Source organism: Crotalus tigris, unplaced genomic scaffold, assembly GCF_016545835.1.
Source record: "Crotalus tigris isolate CLP2741 ecotype Arizona unplaced genomic scaffold, ASM1654583v1 scf7180000017937.1871474, whole genome shotgun sequence".
Lineage (NCBI taxonomy): Eukaryota > Metazoa > Chordata > Lepidosauria > Squamata > Viperidae > Crotalus > Crotalus tigris.
The window spans coordinates 1,711,943-1,731,572 of record NW_024096729.1 but is presented as its reverse complement, the minus strand read 5'-3'; the positions used below and the strand labels follow the sequence as shown (position 1 = coordinate 1,731,572).

At 40.0% G+C, this 19,630-nt stretch overlaps 1 protein-coding gene across 3 annotated transcripts; it reads left to right on the top strand.

Moving 5' to 3' along the window:
- Positions 1 to 2,011: 2,011 nt before the first annotated feature.
- Positions 2,012 to 13,489, top strand: SSBP1 (single stranded DNA binding protein 1). 3 transcript variants are annotated; one of them, XM_039344781.1, is made up of 7 exons: positions 2,012 to 2,117; positions 3,659 to 3,720; positions 5,869 to 5,923; positions 6,035 to 6,175; positions 8,483 to 8,570; positions 10,420 to 10,508; positions 13,301 to 13,489. In XM_039344781.1, the coding sequence occupies exons 2-7, from the start codon at positions 3,697 to 3,699 to the stop codon at positions 13,351 to 13,353; spliced, it is 450 nt and encodes a 149-aa protein (XP_039200715.1). In that variant the 5' UTR covers positions 2,012 to 2,117; positions 3,659 to 3,696; the 3' UTR covers positions 13,354 to 13,489. The 3 variants fall into 3 exon arrangements, with proteins under 3 accessions (XP_039200715.1, XP_039200716.1, XP_039200717.1); XM_039344782.1 differs by having other exon boundaries at positions 2,064 to 2,121; XM_039344783.1 differs by lacking the exon at positions 2,012 to 2,117 and adding an exon at positions 2,175 to 2,271.
- Positions 13,490 to 19,630: the final 6,141 nt, after the last annotated feature.

Here is a 19,630-nt window from a genome sequence, read left to right as displayed (position 1 = left end):
TTTTTTCAAACCAGTAAAAATGGATTAAATACAAACAATATTTGATAAAAGTTATTTTGTTTGACAGTACAGCACTCTTTGTTTAGCAATTAAGTTCTATTCCATTGACTAGATTGCTAAGCAAAACAGTTGTTCTCTCTCTCTCTCTCTCTCTGTGTGTGTGTGTGTGTGTATGTGTGTGTGTGTGTGAGAGAGAGAGAGAGAGAGAATTTGAAAATGCCATCTCATTTAGAAAAGGTTCTCATACTACTATACCAATATTACTTCAGTGTGCATTGTCAGGTGCATAAAATTTGGTCATAAATTGATGAACTGGTCAGAAAATGACTTTATTATCGTTATATTTGTGAATGGTCACTAATCAAAGTCACTAAATGAAAAGTGGGTGTAGTAATTCCACTCACATGTAAATATGTGTATCTTTTTGCCTATGTGATAATCATTTGTTGATGTTGGGAAACAGCCAGCTAGGCTGGAAGGAAGGGTTAAACAAAGATACAGCTTGAAATCATTGTGTAACTGCAAATGACATAAGCTTGACCTCTCCCAAGACCCATGAAACCTTAGCTAGTCATTCTCAGGAAAAAGCAAGCAGTCTGGGGAGATTTCTGAAACATGGGTAGAAGTCAATAAAATTGTTTACTGTGCAATATAATTTATCTATTTGCAAGTAGCTCTGGTTGTTTGTGCCTGACAGTATTTCACTATTTTTTAAGAACTCAATATGGGATAAAGCTTTCAAATGATTGAAATGGGATTTTTTTTTTTTTTTTTTTTGAAAATGTGCCTGTTTGGAGAAGTAAGATGTATGTCTGCCTTTTATGACTGATTAAATGTTAGGCTAGATTGCTCTATGGTTAAGTAGGGTGAAAAATGCCTCCCAGCAGATATTTGGAAAGGTAGTTACAAACAATCCTCGAAATAGGTTTATATAATTATAGCTCAATTTCTATTTCTTAGGTGATCTAGAATGTAATGGCTTTGCAACTTCAGACACATCTGAATTGTACTGATTATATGGACTTTTTAAAATTGGATTTTAGAATATAGTACTGAAATTGTTCTGGTAGTGGAGCTATGCCAAAATCTGGGTAAAGACGTGTGGCCTTACAAGTTCTGTTAGAACTTTACTAGAAAGCAATCCTACTTAACACCCTGGAGCAATCAAAAACTGGAAACAATTAACTTTGAGGTTAAACTCAAAAGCCCCTTCTATATAAGATGTTAAGAGTTTGGTTCATGTCGTCTGCATTGTTGTTCATCCATTGTTGTTCGTCCATCAATTTCAATGAGGACCTTGACATCTTGTGGATTATGGGCCATCAACGATGTGTCCATAGGTGGCTGATAAGACTGATGTTAGCATGGAATGCTCTGCCGCATACTGAACAAAGAAATATAGACACTGTTACTTCAGCATTTACAGCTCTGGCTTTGGGGAGTGCTCATTTCTCTTGTGCCAAGATTGTCCTTCTATGTTCATGTCTAGCAACCCTGATACACCAAGGTGTGCCATGTTGGTTGATCGTGCGCCAAAAGTTCCCAAGAGATGGTGTTAATATCCAGGGACTTAAGAGAGGCTGTACAGTATCTGCCAAAGCACATTTCATTTTGGTTTATTGTTGGCTGCAATTTACTGCCAGCCCATGAATGATGTTAACACGTGTGGAAGAACTTATGTTTTAAATAAATAAAGCCAAAGAAACCACATACAAATGGAAACACCTATACTACTCTCATTCTCAATTACACGGGGAACTAAATCCGAAAGAACCAAAACCTTCATAAGGAAGAACCGCTTTTCGCGAGAGAAAAGGATCTCTTTAACACCACCAGCACCTTCCCTCGCAACACGCGCTGCTGAATAAGAGAGTTAAACTCGGCAACGGTTAAAAAAAAAAAAAAGGCGGGTCACAAATTGAACTTCCGGTGGAAAGGGAAGCCGCCGGTGATCTCGCTTTTCTACGGTCCAAGGCCCTTCTATGCCATGGCATCTCTATGGCGAACCGCCTTCCCATTGGGTAAACGTAATACAGGAAGCGCCTGGAAGTCACGTAAGGATTTTCGTGTGCGTGCTCGGCGGGCCGAAGTATTTGCTGGCGTCTGCTGGAAAGCAAGTAAGTGAGTAAAACCTGAGCAAGACAATCGTTTCTAAGTGAGCGGCGGGAAGGAAGAGGGCGATTTCTTACTAATACTGCTTGCATTTTCCTAATCCAGCATCCCGATCATATGATAGGGCTTGTCTCCAGCGGATGCAAACAAGCTTCTCGAGTAGGTACAAATATAATCGCCCCCAAATGGGGTACCGTCTTGATATGTCGGATTATAAAGCCTATCGTGCCCAGCCAGCATGCTGGTAGAAGGTATCCGGGGATGGGGGGACAAGGGCATAGAATAGACCACGTGGTTACGAGGGAAAAGAATCCACCGCCGGGAGGTTTCGCTGTTTCTTTTTCTCCTCTCCTACAAACATGTGGGCATTAATTCCACCGAAGCGCACCAGAGCCAAGGTTTTAATTTCCTGAGTATTTAATGGGAAGCCAGTTTCCCTGAGCCCTACAAGTTTGCTTTCGTTTAAGCTTCGCTTGATTTCGCAAGTCTCCTGGCTTTGCTCGGTAGTGAATGGGGCTGCAGCCCCTCCCCATCAAAAGACTCCAGCTCAATTGGAAATCTCTGCCGTGGTCTTCTTGGTGCAAAGGAGGAATCATCGTAGACTAGATACTTTTCGGCAGACTTCGCTCTTGCACGGGGATCTACTTTTTGAGTTAATCTTTATCCAATCCAATCTTTGATTGATTGTGTGCCATCAAGTCTTTCCCCCCTCCTAGCGATCAGATATATACATAGACGCGTCTGTAAGGAGACTATATTATTAATTCTGATGTTGGTCCTCGAAATGAATTTTTTAATAAGATATAACTTTGTAATTTTCTGTAGTATATATTTGAGGGCATATCAATTTTGGAACAAGCCAAAAATATATGCTGTACTACATGACTTCTGGTTTATTTGCCCATGATTGGACTGTAACATAACTTATGTGAGTTATAAAACATGAATTATACTTTAGTTTGTTGCTAAAGGTGTTTGGTCATGCAAAACAAATCATAGTATGGCTTGGAGCAATGCATGAGCTCAGCTAATGATTGATGTTAAATTAATTCTTAACTCTTTGCCCACCTCAATTATATTGAATTGGATTGATGTATGTTTCTTGGTGAGGCACTCTTTTTCCCCCACTTCTTGTTTCTTTTCCCTTGTGTTCTATTTTTGTGTTGAGTATGTTTTTTAAAAAAAGGAGATATAGAAATGAAAGCTGGGCTATGAAGCCCAGCTGCACAGGATACTGCTGTAATAAATAAACAGTATTCTACCAAGTATTTTTGAATCAAGTTCATTACTGGAGACTTATGTAAGTCCAGTCCTAGGTTAGCAGAAGAAAGTTGAAGGAACTGCATTTTTTCTTCAGTTTACTTCTAACTCCCTGGACAATGTTGATTGAAGCATTGATAGAACATGATAGGGGTAATGATATAACACAGCAGTAGGATTTGAGGTTGTGGAATATGAATTAATGATCCATTCTCATCTTTGCTTGCTCCCAACATTAAATTGTTAATTGGAAATGGATTGTTTTAATACTTGCTTTGTCTTTCAGAACATTTCCAAAAGTAACCAACAAATGAAACAGCAACAATGTTCCACAGACCACTATTTCAGGTATCTATTTTGTGATTTCATAGCTTTTATGAAAACTATGTATTGTTTATATCTTAGGATCATTGGGCTTTATGTGTTGGACTGCCTCCCCTATCATCTTTAAATAGTATATTGGCTGAATGGATTTGCAGAGGCTTTAGTACATTGGGGGGTGGTGGTGAGAAAGAGATTAGATGTCAGTCATTCAAGGAAATGCTTATCAGGAGATTTTTCTCCACAGGATGACTGGAACACAATAGTTTTAGTTTATACATGTTTTTAAAACTTTACAACTTTAAGATGTGCGGGCTTCAACTCATTCTGGCTGGGAAATTCTTGGAGTTGAAGTCTACACAACTTAAAGTTTCCAAGTTTGAAAAAATATTGGTGTATTGTAACAGAGTCTTATAAGCCTCGGTGTATTACATCCCTGAGAATCGGGGAAGAGTCTGCTTCAGTGCCCTCTTAATATTCTTTTCCAGGACTCTTTGCTTATATAACAGTTCTTACCTATTTCCCTAAAGGTCATCCTCCTGATTATCTATAGATCTGAATTTTTTTTAAAAGCATTTTTTAATGTATGAGAACCAAACTTGTAAAAAATGAATTTGCATCTTACTCATTAACTCATTCTCTTCTGGCCCAGAGAAGTAGTATAGTAAGTAAATAGTAATTTGAGAAAAAGCAGTAGTAATAGCTGCTAACATGAAACCTAGTAGGTGATAGTAGGGATGAAGATGAGAAAAAGCAGTCACTAATGGCAATAATGAGGGAATAAACTTGGAGGCATAAACTTCATAAACTAAACCAGGAGCCAGTGCAACAACTAGAAGAACTAAATTAGAAATAAACTGGTTCAGAAATGAAGGAAGAAGAAAAGTTTGAATAAGAAAAGAGAGGAGCTATATATGTTCCTCTGGAATAAAATTCAGACCAATAGACAGATCTTGCCAGAGATCAGGTTCACAAAATGTGGTTTGTTTAGTTACTTGATGGCTTAGAATAGTGCATGAACCTAATCACTGTGATTTGTAGGTCCTAGTTCAGTGGTGGTGAACCTATGGCACGGGTGCCAGAGGCGGCACTCAGAGCCCTCTCTGTGGGCACACACTCCATTGCCCCAGCCTTGCCTCCCCCCATGACCTCCTCCTCACCACAGCCCCCCTGGAGGAGACTCGCCCCTGAATGTGGCCCATGCGGATCAGTGCAGTGCAGCCAAGAACATGGCAGCCAGGCAGCGTAGACAAGAATCTGGCTTCACGCCCCATTGTGCACAGTTGATGCTGCGGGGCACGGGCAAAGGGTGTGGCCACCATGACGCTGCTGGGCTGCCGGGGCGATCTGCGGTGGGCCCTGGAGGTGGTGAGTGGCCCTTTGGGCAGGCGGGGTGGGGGTGAGGCAGGGGATGGAGCGGGGGCAGGGCCAGTTTTTGGGCACTCGGTCTCTAAAAGGTTCGCCATCACTGTCCTAGTTTATGGCTCGGTATTATGAGTGAAGAAAGCCTATGTTGGATTCTTCAACAAAGAGGTGAAATTAAACTATGGCTTAACATTGGTTACAACCTATCCAATGATTTTCCTCTACTGTGCATGTATTCTGCAAGATTTTAAATGTCCATTTATTTAAAAAAAACCTGTAATTTGCCTGCCTTCTGAAATTGGGTAGCCTCTGACTGTTGACTGAAGAGGTTACTCTTATTTCCTGAATAAGGGCTTTTAATTTGAAAGGCAATGTGGCTTCTGTTTTCCAATCTAGCTACCTAAAGCAGACATTTGCCTCTCTTGACATTTCATAAGCTCATTGCTAAAATATGAGAACCCTGCTCAGGATCTTGGATTAATCCCCCCTTTTTTGTACTAGTAAATATATTAGCATGGATGACTGCTGCTAATATGTGATAAGGTGACAGTGATCACCTATATAAAACAGCAACATGATTGTGTATTTTCCCCTTCACCTGCCCATTTTTTCCAGTTGTGTAAGGTTCATTCAGGGAAAGTTATTTTGCAGCCTTCCCCCATATAGTGGGATGGAGACTCTCAATGTCAGAGTGGCTGTGCTGCATGGGAACCAGTCTAAATGTAGTTGAGAGAACCTGTTGAGTGAACACTACTCCATGGAATGATGTTGGCAATTGGAATGGCTACTCTATGAATTTTCTTTCTTTAGGTGATGCGCCAGTTTGTAAGACATGAATCTGAGGTCTCAACAACTCTAGAAAGATGTAAGTAGCTTCTCAAGGGACAAAGAATGGGGCCTGGCTTCTTAGGTCATGTGGTTGCAATGCAACTTTTATGCATTCTTCTTTACCATCTGGTGTTGATGTTTTGTTTAGCTTTAAATCGTATCCAACTGCTTGGTCGAGTAGGACAGGATCCTGTCATGAGACAAATGGAAGGAAAAAATCCTGTCACAATTTTCAGCCTAGCTACCAATGAGATGTGGCGATCGGGAGACACTGAGGTGATTCAAGGAGGTAAGTGTGTGTAGCAATAGCTTGTCAACCATTTTGGCATTAAACTGAATTATGTATGGGCTCAGTCTTTTGAGACTGTATGCTGTGTTGTGATGTCAGCAATAATATGCATGCATCTATGCTCTCTTATTTCCTATATTCACATACACAGACATACATTCACTAATCTGTAAATTGGTGTCCCCTGGGGCCATTGTAGCAAGAAAATAAGGAAAATGTATTCTTTTCTTCCTCTAGGGATAATTTAATACCTTGCCATTTTGGAAAGCTCTCCAAATGGGATTTCTCCTATATTCTTGGGTTCAAAATTATATATAATCACAAGCTTTCAGTTCTTAACTTTTGAAGTTCATTTTTAACAACTTCTCTTCCTCCATCACCTGCTAATGGTTTTTGAAATCTTGGAGTCTTGTCCTAGCAACTAACTGATAAAGCTGCTCCTGATTGTGCCTAAATGTATTTACATAGTATTCTTGCACTAATAATTTACTTGTCCTAATAATTTATTTTTAAACTAGGAGGTCCTTAGATTTACTAAAAATATTATTTAGGCAAAAAATATTATTTTTCCTGCAGCTCACTTACTGAAAGATCATAAAGTGCAGTTTTGGTGAACTGAGTCACTGCCACTATTTACTTCTGGGAAACTAATTAGGAAAGCCAATAAAATCAAATTTAAAAAGGTCAAACATTCCAAGATGGGGAGTTAGCAATTGTTAATACAGGTGTGGAGGGGGGTTCTAATGGGGTCAGCTAGCCCCAAAGTTGGGTGGGCCTCTGTATTCCCCACACAAGGCCACACAGCCTTGCAAATTTTGACCCCTTTGTTGGAAGGCCAAGGGATTAGGGACCTTGCCTCAGTGGAAGGGCAGTGGCAGAGAACGCTCTTTTCCTAGACCCCGCTAGTCAAAATTCTTTGACTGAAGGGGTCTGCAACATACCCTGCTTGAATCAATGGGGCAGACTGATGTGATGCAGCACAGCCAGTTCCATAGGTAACCTGGCCTTATGCCATGTCAGGCTTTATAGATGATGACCAACACCTTGAATTGGATCCAGAAGCAAACTGGCACTCAGTGCTGTTCACAGAGCAAAGGTGTTATATGTACCTTTCATTGGGCATCCAGTATGGCTCATGCAGCTGCATTATGCAACAGTTGAAGCTTACGGACACTTTTCAAGGGTAGCCCCATGTAGATTGCATTGTAGTAATTCAGTTGGGAGATAATCAGGGCATAAGTGACTGCTCAGAGACCCTCCTATCCAGGAAGGTGGGGTAACTGGCACACAACCCGGAGTTGGGCTAAGGAAGTGATGGCGAACCTTTTAGAGACCGAGTGCCCAAAAACTGGCCCTGCCCCCACTCCACCTTCTGCCCCACCCCTGCTCCACCCCCACCCCACCTGCCCGCAGGGTTACTCACTGCCTCCAGGGCCCACTGCAGATCGCCCAGGCAGCCCACCAGCGCCATGGTGGCCACGCCCTCTACCCGCGTCCCGCAGCATCAACTGCGCGATGGGGCATGAGGCAGAGTCTTGTCTACACTGCCTGGCTGCCATGTCCTTGGCTGCGCTGGTCCGCGTGGGCCACGCTCAGGGGCAACTCTCCAGGGGGGCTGCTGGTGAGGGGGTCACAGCGGGAGGCAAGACTGGGCCAACGGCACGTGTACCGTTAAAACTCTCCTGTTCCGGCAGGCCTGGGGCTGATGTCCCTGGGGGGGGGATATGATCGGACATGCGGCATGATTGTATTATTTTATTGTATTATTGTTAGATGATTGTTTTAATTTTGTACGCCGCCCTGAGTCCTTTGGGATTGGGCGGCATATAAATAAAATTAAATAAATAAATATCCACAGAGAGGGCTCTGAGTGCCGCCTCTGGCACCCGTACCATAGATTCACCACCACTGGGCTAAGGCCTTCCAGACTACAGCTGCAACTTGCTCTTTGAGCAGGAGCTGTGAATCCAAGAGGACCTCTAATTTAATGCATCAGGTCTGTCTGGGCTAGTGTAATCTCATCCAAAGATGATAAACTCCTAGATACAAAAGGACCCACTCACAGCTACTCCATGTATTGTACTGATGTCATTGATATTATAGCAATGCCTCTGGTTGTGTGAGACCAAATGTGTGCCATTCTTGAGGACAGCCAGATTGCAAGGCAGGCTTAAGATCTTGAAAACTGAATAATCATGCCACCAAAAGCTGCAAACTGGGGTCTGGGTTGCCCATCTCTGCTATAGTCAATACTCAAAATCTCTGGATGTTGCTGAAAATCTTTTTTGTGTCTTATATATGGCCTAGACGATGTTACACAGAAGACCACATGGCACAGGGTCTCAGTGTTCAGGCCGGGGCTGAGAGACTTAGCTTATCGGTTTGTGAAGAAGGGGTAAGTTGAACTGAGATGTTGTTGGGTGAACTTTCCAACATGTTTCATTCAAATAAGAGTTTATTTCTAGTCCTCCAGGTTCATAAATCATGTCTAATTATTTGCCTAATCTTGCCTAATGCTGTCTGGGAGAAGCTGGTCTTTGTTCAAAGTCTGATCACCTTCACAATAATAGACTCAGAGTGGCTGTATCTGATTTATTTTGCTTGTGCTGCTTTTATCGTACTCTGGTCCTTGGTACTGCTAGAACCAGATTTACCAATTGTCTGGGGCAAAAATGAACAGTTAGCTTATGAGAGATGCATTTTTTTGCTGAAATTTCATAGAGCAAAGCTTTTTTCCTTACTGAGACTGGTGTTAAGAGGAAAAATTCGGCTACAGCTCTTCACAGTTTCATTTTTTAAAAAATATCCCTGAGAAAAAAGGAAAGGAAACAAAGTGGATGCCAAGAGGGGCATATGGTTTGTAGTCAGCCGGATAGGATTATTTTGGCAATTCCTTTTGCCAAACACAGCCTTGGCAATAATAATTAAAATCCTCTTCTCTGATCTTCTGTAATTCACATAATTAACATATAAGAAGCATGCACTGATGGGAGCATTAAATACTGATTTAATTACAAGGAAGTAATTTTTCAATTAAAGATGAAGGCAAAACTTTTACAAGATTTGAAACTTACTTAGTTCAGCAAGAGATTTTAAATCAAATATTCCCAAATTTAGAGAGTGCTAACCCTAACATATTTCAAAATCTACTCAACAACTGTCCTTGAAGGAAAATCACTTATTTTAAGACTGTTCATTGTTAACTGTAGTTGAAAATATGAGCCATACATAGTTGTGTTGCCCATTTTATAGAAATGCACACCTACAGTACATTTTGTTTCCCCAATTAAATTAAATGTCTAAGTCATTTAAATTTGTGTTAAGTACCATTGCTGGTAGTCACCCAGTATAATTCAATTTCTTTGAATTAGTCATTTTTTATTGTATGTAAAACCTGTTGTAACCAACTGTTTTTTTGTTATTGTTTATATTCTTTTATTTTGTAAATTTTAATGTTTACTTTCAAGTGAGATTCTGGTCCTTAATTATAATAAAGGGCCAGTTTGGTCTAGTGCAGGGGTAGGCTCAGGAATTCTGGGAGTTGAAGTCCACGAGTCATAAAAGAGCCAAGGTTGCCTACCCCTGGTCTAGTGGCTAAGGCATCAGTCTAGAACAGTGGTTCTCAACCTTTTTAATGCTGTGACCCCCAACCGGTCGTAAGTCGAGAACTACTCAACCGGTCGTAAGTCGAGGCCTACTCAACTGGTGCAGCACCGTTTGCAGAATGGGACTTTTGGCAGGCTCAGCAGGGCAGAGACAGCCTGGACACTTCCTATTGGCTTTTGAAAGCCAATAGAATTAGACTCTATTCAAGAGAGTCTATTCTATTGGCTTTCAAAAGCCAATAGAATAAAAGGGAGTAGCACAGCTAAGGAAAAGGGGGGGAAAAATGGCGGACTGCGTTGTTTGGCAACCCCCGTGAAATGGTCGTTCGACCCCAAATGGGGTCCCGATCCACAGGTTGAGAACCACTGGTCTAGAAAGAGGAAGACTGCGAGTTCAAGTCCCACCTTAGTCATGAAAGGCAGTTGGGTGACTTTCGGCTGATTGCATGCTCTCAACCGAATCCAGTTCACAGTCTTCTTCTTACGAGGAAAATAGGGAGGGAGGAGTATTGTGTGTCCTTGAGTTTATTTGTAAAAATAATAAAGGTGGAATATGAAAAAATACAGGGAAAAAACAAAAAAGTAAAAATTGAGGGCTGCAATTAATATGCGATTATTTGTATGTTTGGTTCTTGACAGTGCTCGGATCTACGTGGAGGGAAAAATAGATTATGGCGAATATATAGATAAAAACAATGTGAGGCGGCAAGCCACAACTGTCATTGCAGGTAAAATGTTTTGAACTGCAAGTGCTAAAAGTGAAGATGGGTGTTGCTGCATAGACTCCTACATTGCTTCCCCGAGGGATTCTCCTAAATTTACAGATTATTAGGCCATACTTAAATTCCTATTTCTTCCACTAGATGTCTCTCTTGGATGCTCTTCTTTAAAAAAAAGTCTGTAGGAGCACAAAGTTCTCAATGCAATGTTCCTTGTCAGATGGCTTAAATTACAGCCCTCATCCTCCCCTACCATGCTGTGTTGGAGACTATGGAGGTGGAAGCCAAAAACACAAGACAGGCAAGATTGTTTGCTTGAGAACTGACAGCGTTGGCCACTTTCTATCTTCTCGCACAGAATGAACAGGTTTGCTTTGTAAGGGAAAGTAAGCTTGGCTGAAAGTTCAGATGCAGACATGTACCAGGAAATATTGAATGTCTGCCTGGGCCATTGATTCCTTTTAACTTACTACATTTTCTCTCTGCTGGGTTTAGTATTACAAGAGAAACTTTAAAAGCAAGAGAAGGAAGGAAGGAGAGGTTTAAAAAATGAGGAAAAGTACATCCCTTTTTTCCAATGTAATTTTTATTGAATATTCTTACAAAGTTAAAAGTTACAAAAAAAGATAAAAAAACAGTAAAAAGAGAAGAATATGCAGGGAAAATAGAAAAATAGAAGAGAAAGTGAATCAGGAAAAATATTTTAAAAAGTGACATCCAACTTTCTTTGTAGCAATTGCATAGTTAATCCTATTTCTACCCTACCATATTAACATAATTCCCTTCTTCCCATATAGAACTCTTTTTAATCAATAAATCCAGAAATCAACAGTTCATTTTTATCCACTCTCAGTGAAAAGTCCATAAAGGATTTCTGGTCCTTTGTGTAAAGTCATTGTTCTTTCTTTTTCCAAACAAATCAATTTAGCCATTTCTATAAGCTCTGCCATTTTCACAGTCAACTCCATGAAATTATGTCTCTTCAAGTCCAAAAATGACAGAATGGTGATACTCTTTTATGGACCACCTTTTCCTAATGATGTAATGTTGTGGTCAAGTTCTTTTGCTCTTTGACAAATGGGGGGAATTAAGAATGAAGAAAAGCATTGTATTGTTCTAGAGCTCGTAGTTTGTAGCAATATTAACATGGAGTTTTGGAAATCCTGGGCTAGACTGAGTAAACATTCTGGAAAAGGGAAATGACAAATATTTCCACACTGTTGTCCAGAGACAACACATATTTGGACACACACATTTAACAGTGAGCTTGACTTGAAGAAGACTACATCTCTATTTTCGTAGTGGTTTCTCAGTGCTTTCTGAGCTTGCCATTTAATTTCTGAGCGTTTCGTTACCATGCTAGGTAACATCAATAAGTGGGACTTTGGTAGAAATATCTTGTTCTGTTCCTCTTTAGCTTATATATGTCTTGTGTGCTGGTGTGGTCAGTTATTGCGTGACTGTCATTATTTTCAACTGCTGGGGAGCTGATTGGTTCCGTTGTTGATTGGTCGTTCAAATGGTCCAATTTCTTAAGTGTTTATATACTGGATCTAAATCAATATGCTTGTTAATTGTCCCTTTTATAGAACACCAGGCTTCAGTAAATTCATGTGTGTGTGGTCGATGACCACACCAGCACCCAAGACATATATAAGCTAAACAGGAATAGAACAAGACATTTCTACCAAGTTGCCCTGATGATGTTACCTAGCCTGGTAACGAAATGTTTGGAAACTAAATGGCAAGCTCGGAGAGCAAACCACTGTTAAAATCTAAAACCCGAGCTACAAGTATTTTGTACTACATCTTTATTTTTTTTTAAAGAACATAAGATGGTGTACACTTTCTCCCTTCAACAAAAATCTCCATGGGTTCTTTTAAGTCTCTGTTCAAAGACTGATGGACAAGAGAAGGTCCCCATGAGTTTAATGGTGGAGCAGGTGCTTGAAGTTGGGACTTCTAATCCTATGATTACTATTATTTCACTGGCGCTCAGATGGCTTATAGTAACCAGCCTACTAGATATCTCTAAGCAGCGAATGATCCTCACTGCAAAAAATTGTAATAGTTGCCAGAAGATAGTTTCACTTAACGGATTTTATAATAACAATGCAGCTTGCAGGGCTTATACTGCATGCTGATCAATTCAGGATTGTTCTTATTTTGTAACTTCCAAACACCTGTAGTTAGTATTGTATGTAGAATATGTAATGTACTTTGAGCCTGAATTGGATGGCTGACTAGACACAGCAAGTTGATAAGGTGCATGTAAAAAATTCCAATATCAGGTATAGATAGTCCTCGACTTATGATCAAAAATTTCTTTTGCTAAGTGAGGCAGTTGTTAAGTGAGCTTTGCCGCGTTTTATGTCCCTTTTTATCACGATTGTTAAGTGAAGTAATGCAGTTAAGTTAGTGACAGGGTTGTTAAGTGAATCTGGCTTCCCCATTGACTTTGCTTGTCAGAAGGTCGCAAAAAGTAATCGCATGACCCCAGGACATTGCAGCCATCATAAATATGAATCAGTTGCCAAGTGTCTGAATTTTGATCCCATGACCATGGGGATGTTGCAATGGTCATAAGCATGAAAAATGGTCATAATTCATTTTTTTTTCAGTGCCCTTGTAATTTCGGTCACGAAATGAACTGTTGTTAAGTCGAGGACTGCCTGTACAAATAGTCTGTAAGGCAAGATGGAAAAGATAAATCTGAAAAAAGGAAGTTAAACTGCTGACGAAATCCAGATATATATGTATGTGTGTGTAATAATTGTGTCTCTTCTTCTTTGTGCTTTCAGATAATATTATTTTCCTGACTGATGCTAAGGATATATTTCCTGAGTCGACTTAAAAGGAATGAAGCAAATGGGGTTTGGACTGAGGGTTAAGCTGTTCTTTTTTTTCCCCCTTTTTATTGTAAGCTTTTCCTAATACTGTAATCATGTCTTTGTTGTCTACTCTGATAAAAATAATATTTTGTACAAAAAGAACATTTATTCAATTTTTTGCCCATTGCATTAAGAAATTATTAGCAAATCATCAAATCGTCTAAAGAACAATTGCATAACAATAAGCAGTTCAACCACAGATCACTTAAATGCAGTAAAAATATATGGTGACATCTATGAATCAAAGGCTCCTTAAACAATTCTGCTTTTAATAATTTCCTGAACCTGAATATAATTTTTGCTTTGTTCAGGCTTTTGACATATGTGTCACCTCACAGAAAGTCCTTTTAGTAGAGGCCAGAGAGGAAGGTACATTACTGTTTGTTTCTTTGTTTTGGCTGCTTTGCTAAGTTTGATATGATGAAAGTTATGAGAAGTGCAAATTGGCCAGGCCCAGAGCCAAATTATTTAACAGCACTGATGTGCCTTCCACTGGTGATGTAACATTTCTATAGAGCCCTTGTGCTCTCCGAGTTTGGTTGTTTGTTGCAAACATTTCATTACCCAACTAGGTAACATCCATGCAACAACCAAACTCGGAGTAGCAAGGACTCCACAGTTCAGCCCTGAGCTACAGGTATGCTCTTCTGTGGGTATCATTTCTGTATTTGAAGTGGGCTCCTTGTGCGAGTCCATGGTCAGTTGAGAAGATCTGTGACCTTGCAAAAGGTACTCACTTCTCCAGCAAGCTCTTCCTGAGCAAAACCCTCTAAACTTTTGCACCGCTGATAAAGTCCAGTAAAGCTACCGTCTGCAGAACTAGAGTCTGACTGTAAGTCGAGACCGGCTGCCGTGATTGGAAATAGCTCTTTTAAGAGGCTGCTGCATGGCCTCCATCCTTTCATTCAGCTCTGAATATAATTTACAGTTCCAGTTCCTACAGCGTCATGCTATGGCAATTTAGCCTGTTTTCATTTTTTAATAAGCACACCCAACAAACATGCTAAATATCTAGTAGGCTTAATATAATTTATTTTGCGAAAATGCATCTTTGTAAAAAATCGGCGAGCATCATCACCATAGAATGCTCTACTCGTAGCTTCTCAGAAGGACTGAGGAAAATCCACCAATACAAAAACTGGACTTCAGAGAGCTTGTTCAGCTTTTTTCAATCTGAAAGTGATGTGGGCTGAAGGGGTTTCCCTCTGCACTGCGCCAGCCTTTCTCTAACAGAAATGGGGTGTTTTTATATCTACAGTACATTTGGGGTGGGGGGAGGGGGCTTTGGTTGGAAAAGAGCCAATTTAGCAGTTAAGGTGCTGGAACTGGATTGGGGAGAATTCAGATTCAAATCCTCCTTCAATTAAGCCGCTTACTGGATAATTTTAGACCAGTCACCCTCCCATCGATCCATTTGGATTGTTGTGGGGTAAAATACCGTTAGTCATTGATTTACAATCATTCGTGAAGTGACTATTCGAAATTAAAACAGCACTGAAAAAAAGTGAGTTATGACCGGTTCTCAAACTTATGACCATTGTAGCATCCTCATGGCCACCCGATTAAAATTCGGGTGTCATGGATTTAATGAAGGTTGCACTATCCCAGTGTCAGACCATCACCACTGGCGACATTCCCAGCTGGCTTTTAACAAGCAAAATCAATGGGGGGAAGCCAGAGCTGCTTAACAACCACAAATCATTTAACAACGGGAGCGATTTGCTTAACCTTGGCAAAAATGGTAAAATGGGGCACATCTCAATAATCACCTTGCTTAGCAAATGGAAAAGTTGGTCACAAGTCAAGGACTACCTATAAGTGCATTAAAATCTGCCCTGCTGCTATACGGCGGGCTGAACTTATAGCTTGTATTTTTAACCAAACAGGCTTTGAATTGGTGTTTTTAGTACTCAGCGCATCGAGAGGGACGTGACTGGAGAAGCCAGTCTAACTTGTATGTCATAGATACGAAGGTTGCAGCCCTAACTTGTTCCTAACCTGCCTTCTTCCAAAGCCAGTGCAGTTTCATGACCTTTAAGTCTTCCTGCCAACTTCCGTGTTCCTTCCTTTTTCCATTACCCCATGCACGCCATTCTCGCCTCCAGGTCCTTGTTGATGGAAGTCTGACAGCACCAGGGAACATTTGAAGCTTCACTGATAATCTGCAGATGAGTCATGAAGGTGAAGAGCTGGTTATTTCTCAACCTGACAGCAGCTGGGCAGAATAAAAAGGAAGGGGGAAAAAACCAGGATCGTCACAACATGACTCAAAGCAGACTGGCCCGTGTTTTCAAAGTATTGTTATGAATATTGGATCATATTTTTCTAAAATGAGATTTCCACACCTCTTTAGCAAAGGGAGAATCCCGACAGCTTCCACTGGAAGAAAATAACCAATGTGCTGCAGAAGCAAAGCAGAGCACTTTTCAGCAGGAGAGAAAGATTTAGGAAAATTCATAAAGAGAATATGGAGGCAATAGCTGCCATTTTTTTTCCCAAGCTAATGTGGCATAGTTGCTATAGTTCAAGAAGTCTTTGAACTTTGGCTTTGCTATGCTTTTGACCTCAGTTTGCCCATCTATAAAATGGAGGACAATGGTTCAGGCTTACTTTACAGAGTAAATGCCGATTATATATCTAAGTAAAGAATGTATTTAAAAGTTCTAAACTAATATTTGAACTAATTTCAGTTACTGTGGCAAAAGGTACAAATTTTTTAAAAAATGGATGTTTGCCAGAGAAATGCCTTTTTTCTAGAGTAAGCTGTATCCATGTTGAAAATATTTGTTTTGTTGAATACAGAAACATTCACGTGTAGCCCACAGTCCCTGCAAATCAGGAGTGTCCAACCTTGGCACTTTAACTCCCAGAATGCTGAAGTGTCTACACCTATGGACTTTAACTCCCAGAATGCCGTAGCCAACCATGCTGGCTGAGGAATTCTGTGAGTTGAAGTCCACAAGTCTTAAAAGTTGTCAAGGTTGGACACCCTGCTGTAAATACCCAGGGATCTTACATGCAGTCAAACAGGTATGGTTAGACTCAGCCTCTCTGATGAGAAAGTTGTGTGATAAACATTTCCCTCTCCCCACCCCCAAAGTAATCTCATAAATTGCATCATACTTTAAAAAGAACTTATGCATTCACATAAATACCACTAGCACTGTAGCACAGCAGATAAAAGCATTGGGGAAATCTGGTTGAAGGCTTTGTAGTTCAGGGAAAGAAATGGTTGTGGTACCGTTGTTTAACTTGATATCCCAGGGACTTGAGACGTCAATGCCCAGAATTCCCAGTCTGCATGACTAAATGCTGGGAATTCTGGGACTTTCAATCCCAAAGAGTTTGTACTAAAATAGTCTTAGCAAATTTTTTGAATCTATCTTTTTGGGGGAGTGAAAGACAACTTAAAACCATGAGAAAGGTGTTTGCTTTCTACTGTTCACATACACAGAATATATTTTACGTTAGCTGTTTTTCTCTGTGCTGACTCTACACAGATATATAAGTAATAGCTTTTAGATTCTTATCTCTGCAAAATCAGCAGTGGCAGAAATTATATCAGCACCTGTACTAAAATCCTTAAGGAATGTTTACATACACGACATAGTACACAATAGACATGCCACAAAACTTGGAACCAATGAGTCAAGTTTACTTATGCTAAGCCATGCTAGAATTCATCTATTTTCTTAGCAGGTTGTGTGAACTCAGCCATGGGATACATTATCCATGGTTTATAACTAAAAGTATGGTATAAACAGGCCAATCTATGGGTATTTGCACTTACAGTGCTAAACAAACTAAAACAAAACCATTCCAATTTCCAAATACTTTCTGACTTTATATACTGTAGTCAGCTGGATTCTTGATTGTAAAAGAGCAGCCAATTGCAGTTTAATCTAGAAAGAAATAGTCCTTTGTATATTAATCCTTTCAGTATAATTTCAAAACTCTATAGAGATCAGCTGCTAATGATCTTACCAGCCAAATAAATTTGAACTCTGTTGAGCATAATTCAAGATCTCTCTTGTTATTAGATTTTTACTAGTGCTGGTAGGTTTTAAAAAAAATATTTTTATGGCATCTCCACTAAGCATGGAACTTGTTCTTTTCAGGAATAAGCTAGATCTTTAGGCTACAAGGGCCTGACAGTGGCCGGCTTAAAAAGTAGCTACATGGTTCAGCTGGTTTTTCAGAGAGTCTGTAATTTTTAATCATATATTTCAATTCGATTTATATTATGGCCACTTGAAGACCAAAGATGATAACCCTGCTTATAAAGGAGGACTCTTCTCATATTCTGGGATTTGTGGCATACTTCAGAATGGGAGTATTTTTATCTGTCTTTGCTACTATGTTTGAGCTGGTTGTAAAGCTAAGATTAGAAATCATGCATTACAAGACATGGGTTAGACCAAGCCCTTTCCTGGACACCCTGAAGCTGCTGCAGTGCAGAAACTGCAATTTGAGCCCCACAATTATTTCTACAGTCCACACAATTTTGTATGTGGTGCGGGAGGAATGGCTTAATTGATTATCCTTCTGATCCCTCCATAACCAAAATTTTCAGGATGCATTACAAGGCAGTTGTTTTTTTTTAAATAAAATGCAGTGAATATCAAACATATCCAGATTAAGTCTTGGTACAGAATATAATAATCCCAATCAACATAACTCAACAAGATGAAATCTGGTTTTCATAGTTAAGGTCAGTAAATTGACTGGATTTTTGTTTTGTTAAAAAATGGGATTATTTTCTTTTATCCGATTTTGGGGGTGGACAATGATAGTATTTGAAGCTCATGGGTAAAACATATTTTGTATGTAGTCTCTTGACTGATAAGATCTCCCATGTGAAATATCCAACTGATCCTGATGACTGCATGAGTTCTGTCAATAAAGGAGTGTTCACATGAAATACTTATTCATGCTTAATTTTATAAACCAGTATTCTTGACTTGCATTATGATCTTAAGCTCATCACCCAAGCTGGGTTCATGCTTTAAAACTGTAATTATCTAATAGGAATCTCCCTCTTAAGCACAGCTTAGAGAGGGAGAGGTTAAATAGGGTTACCCAATTAGTCACCTAATCATATATCATCTTTTGCTGAATTGTAGCCCACAGAATAAGCCACAATTGGCTGCCTTCCTACATTGCTATATACACCAAGCCACAGTATGCTTTTGTTTGGGCTTAAATGAGCCATTCCATAATGCTGATGCTTGTGTTCACATGTGGCTGTTTTTTTAAAATATTAATTGCTTATACACAACTCTCATCACGTTTTGCAAATGTACCTTAGAAAGCTGAGTTTAAGTAGTGCATGCCTTCAGAACTGTGTATCAGGAAATAATTTGCTGAATTTTGCAATATTTTAACTGGATTTTGAAGCAGGCAGCTTCCATGGCTCCTCTCCAGATATTCTTTTCACTTTCCAGTATGAGTAATACGACAGCCCCACCTTTTTGTTCTTCTGGGCCAGATTGAGAAGCTTCAGCTGAAAATCAGATGCAGTGTTAATCTTTTCAACAATTCAGATTATACTTCTGATCTTGGAGGTTGAAGTTTTGGAGTTGTGCTTTTTCAGAGATAATTGCAGTGGAACTGGCAGGCTAGTTGTTGCTTTGAGACATCTCATTCCAAGAGTACTGATTCCCAATTCACTTGAGTGCAATTCCCACAATTCTGGGTTGGAATTCTTAGAACTACAATCCACTCTTTCTGAAGGAAATGCTGAGGTAGAGATTGTGCAGCTCTGGGTGTACATAATGGTGTACATAGTGGACCAGAGGAATGCTGTGGATATAATTTACTTGGACTTCAGTAAGGCATTTGACAAAGTAGACCACAACCTACTACTTGATAAGATAGAAAAAAGTGGGTTAGGCAGCATCACCACCAGATGGATCTGTAGCTGGCTGACTGTCCGTACTTAGCGTGTGGTCCTCAATGGAACCGCATCTACATGGAGGGAAGTGTGTAGTGGGGTGCCCCAGGGTTCTGTTCTGAGCCTAGTGCTCTTCAACATCTTCATCAACGGTCTGGATGAGGGGATAGATGGGGCACTCATCAAATTTGCAGAAGATACCAAGCTGGCAGGAATAGCAAACACTCCAGAAGACAGGCTTAGGATACAGGAGGATCTAGTACACTGGGCGCTATCTAACAAAATGAAATTCAATGGTGAAAAAAGTAAGGTTCTACATTTAGGCAAAACCCCCCAAATGTACAGGT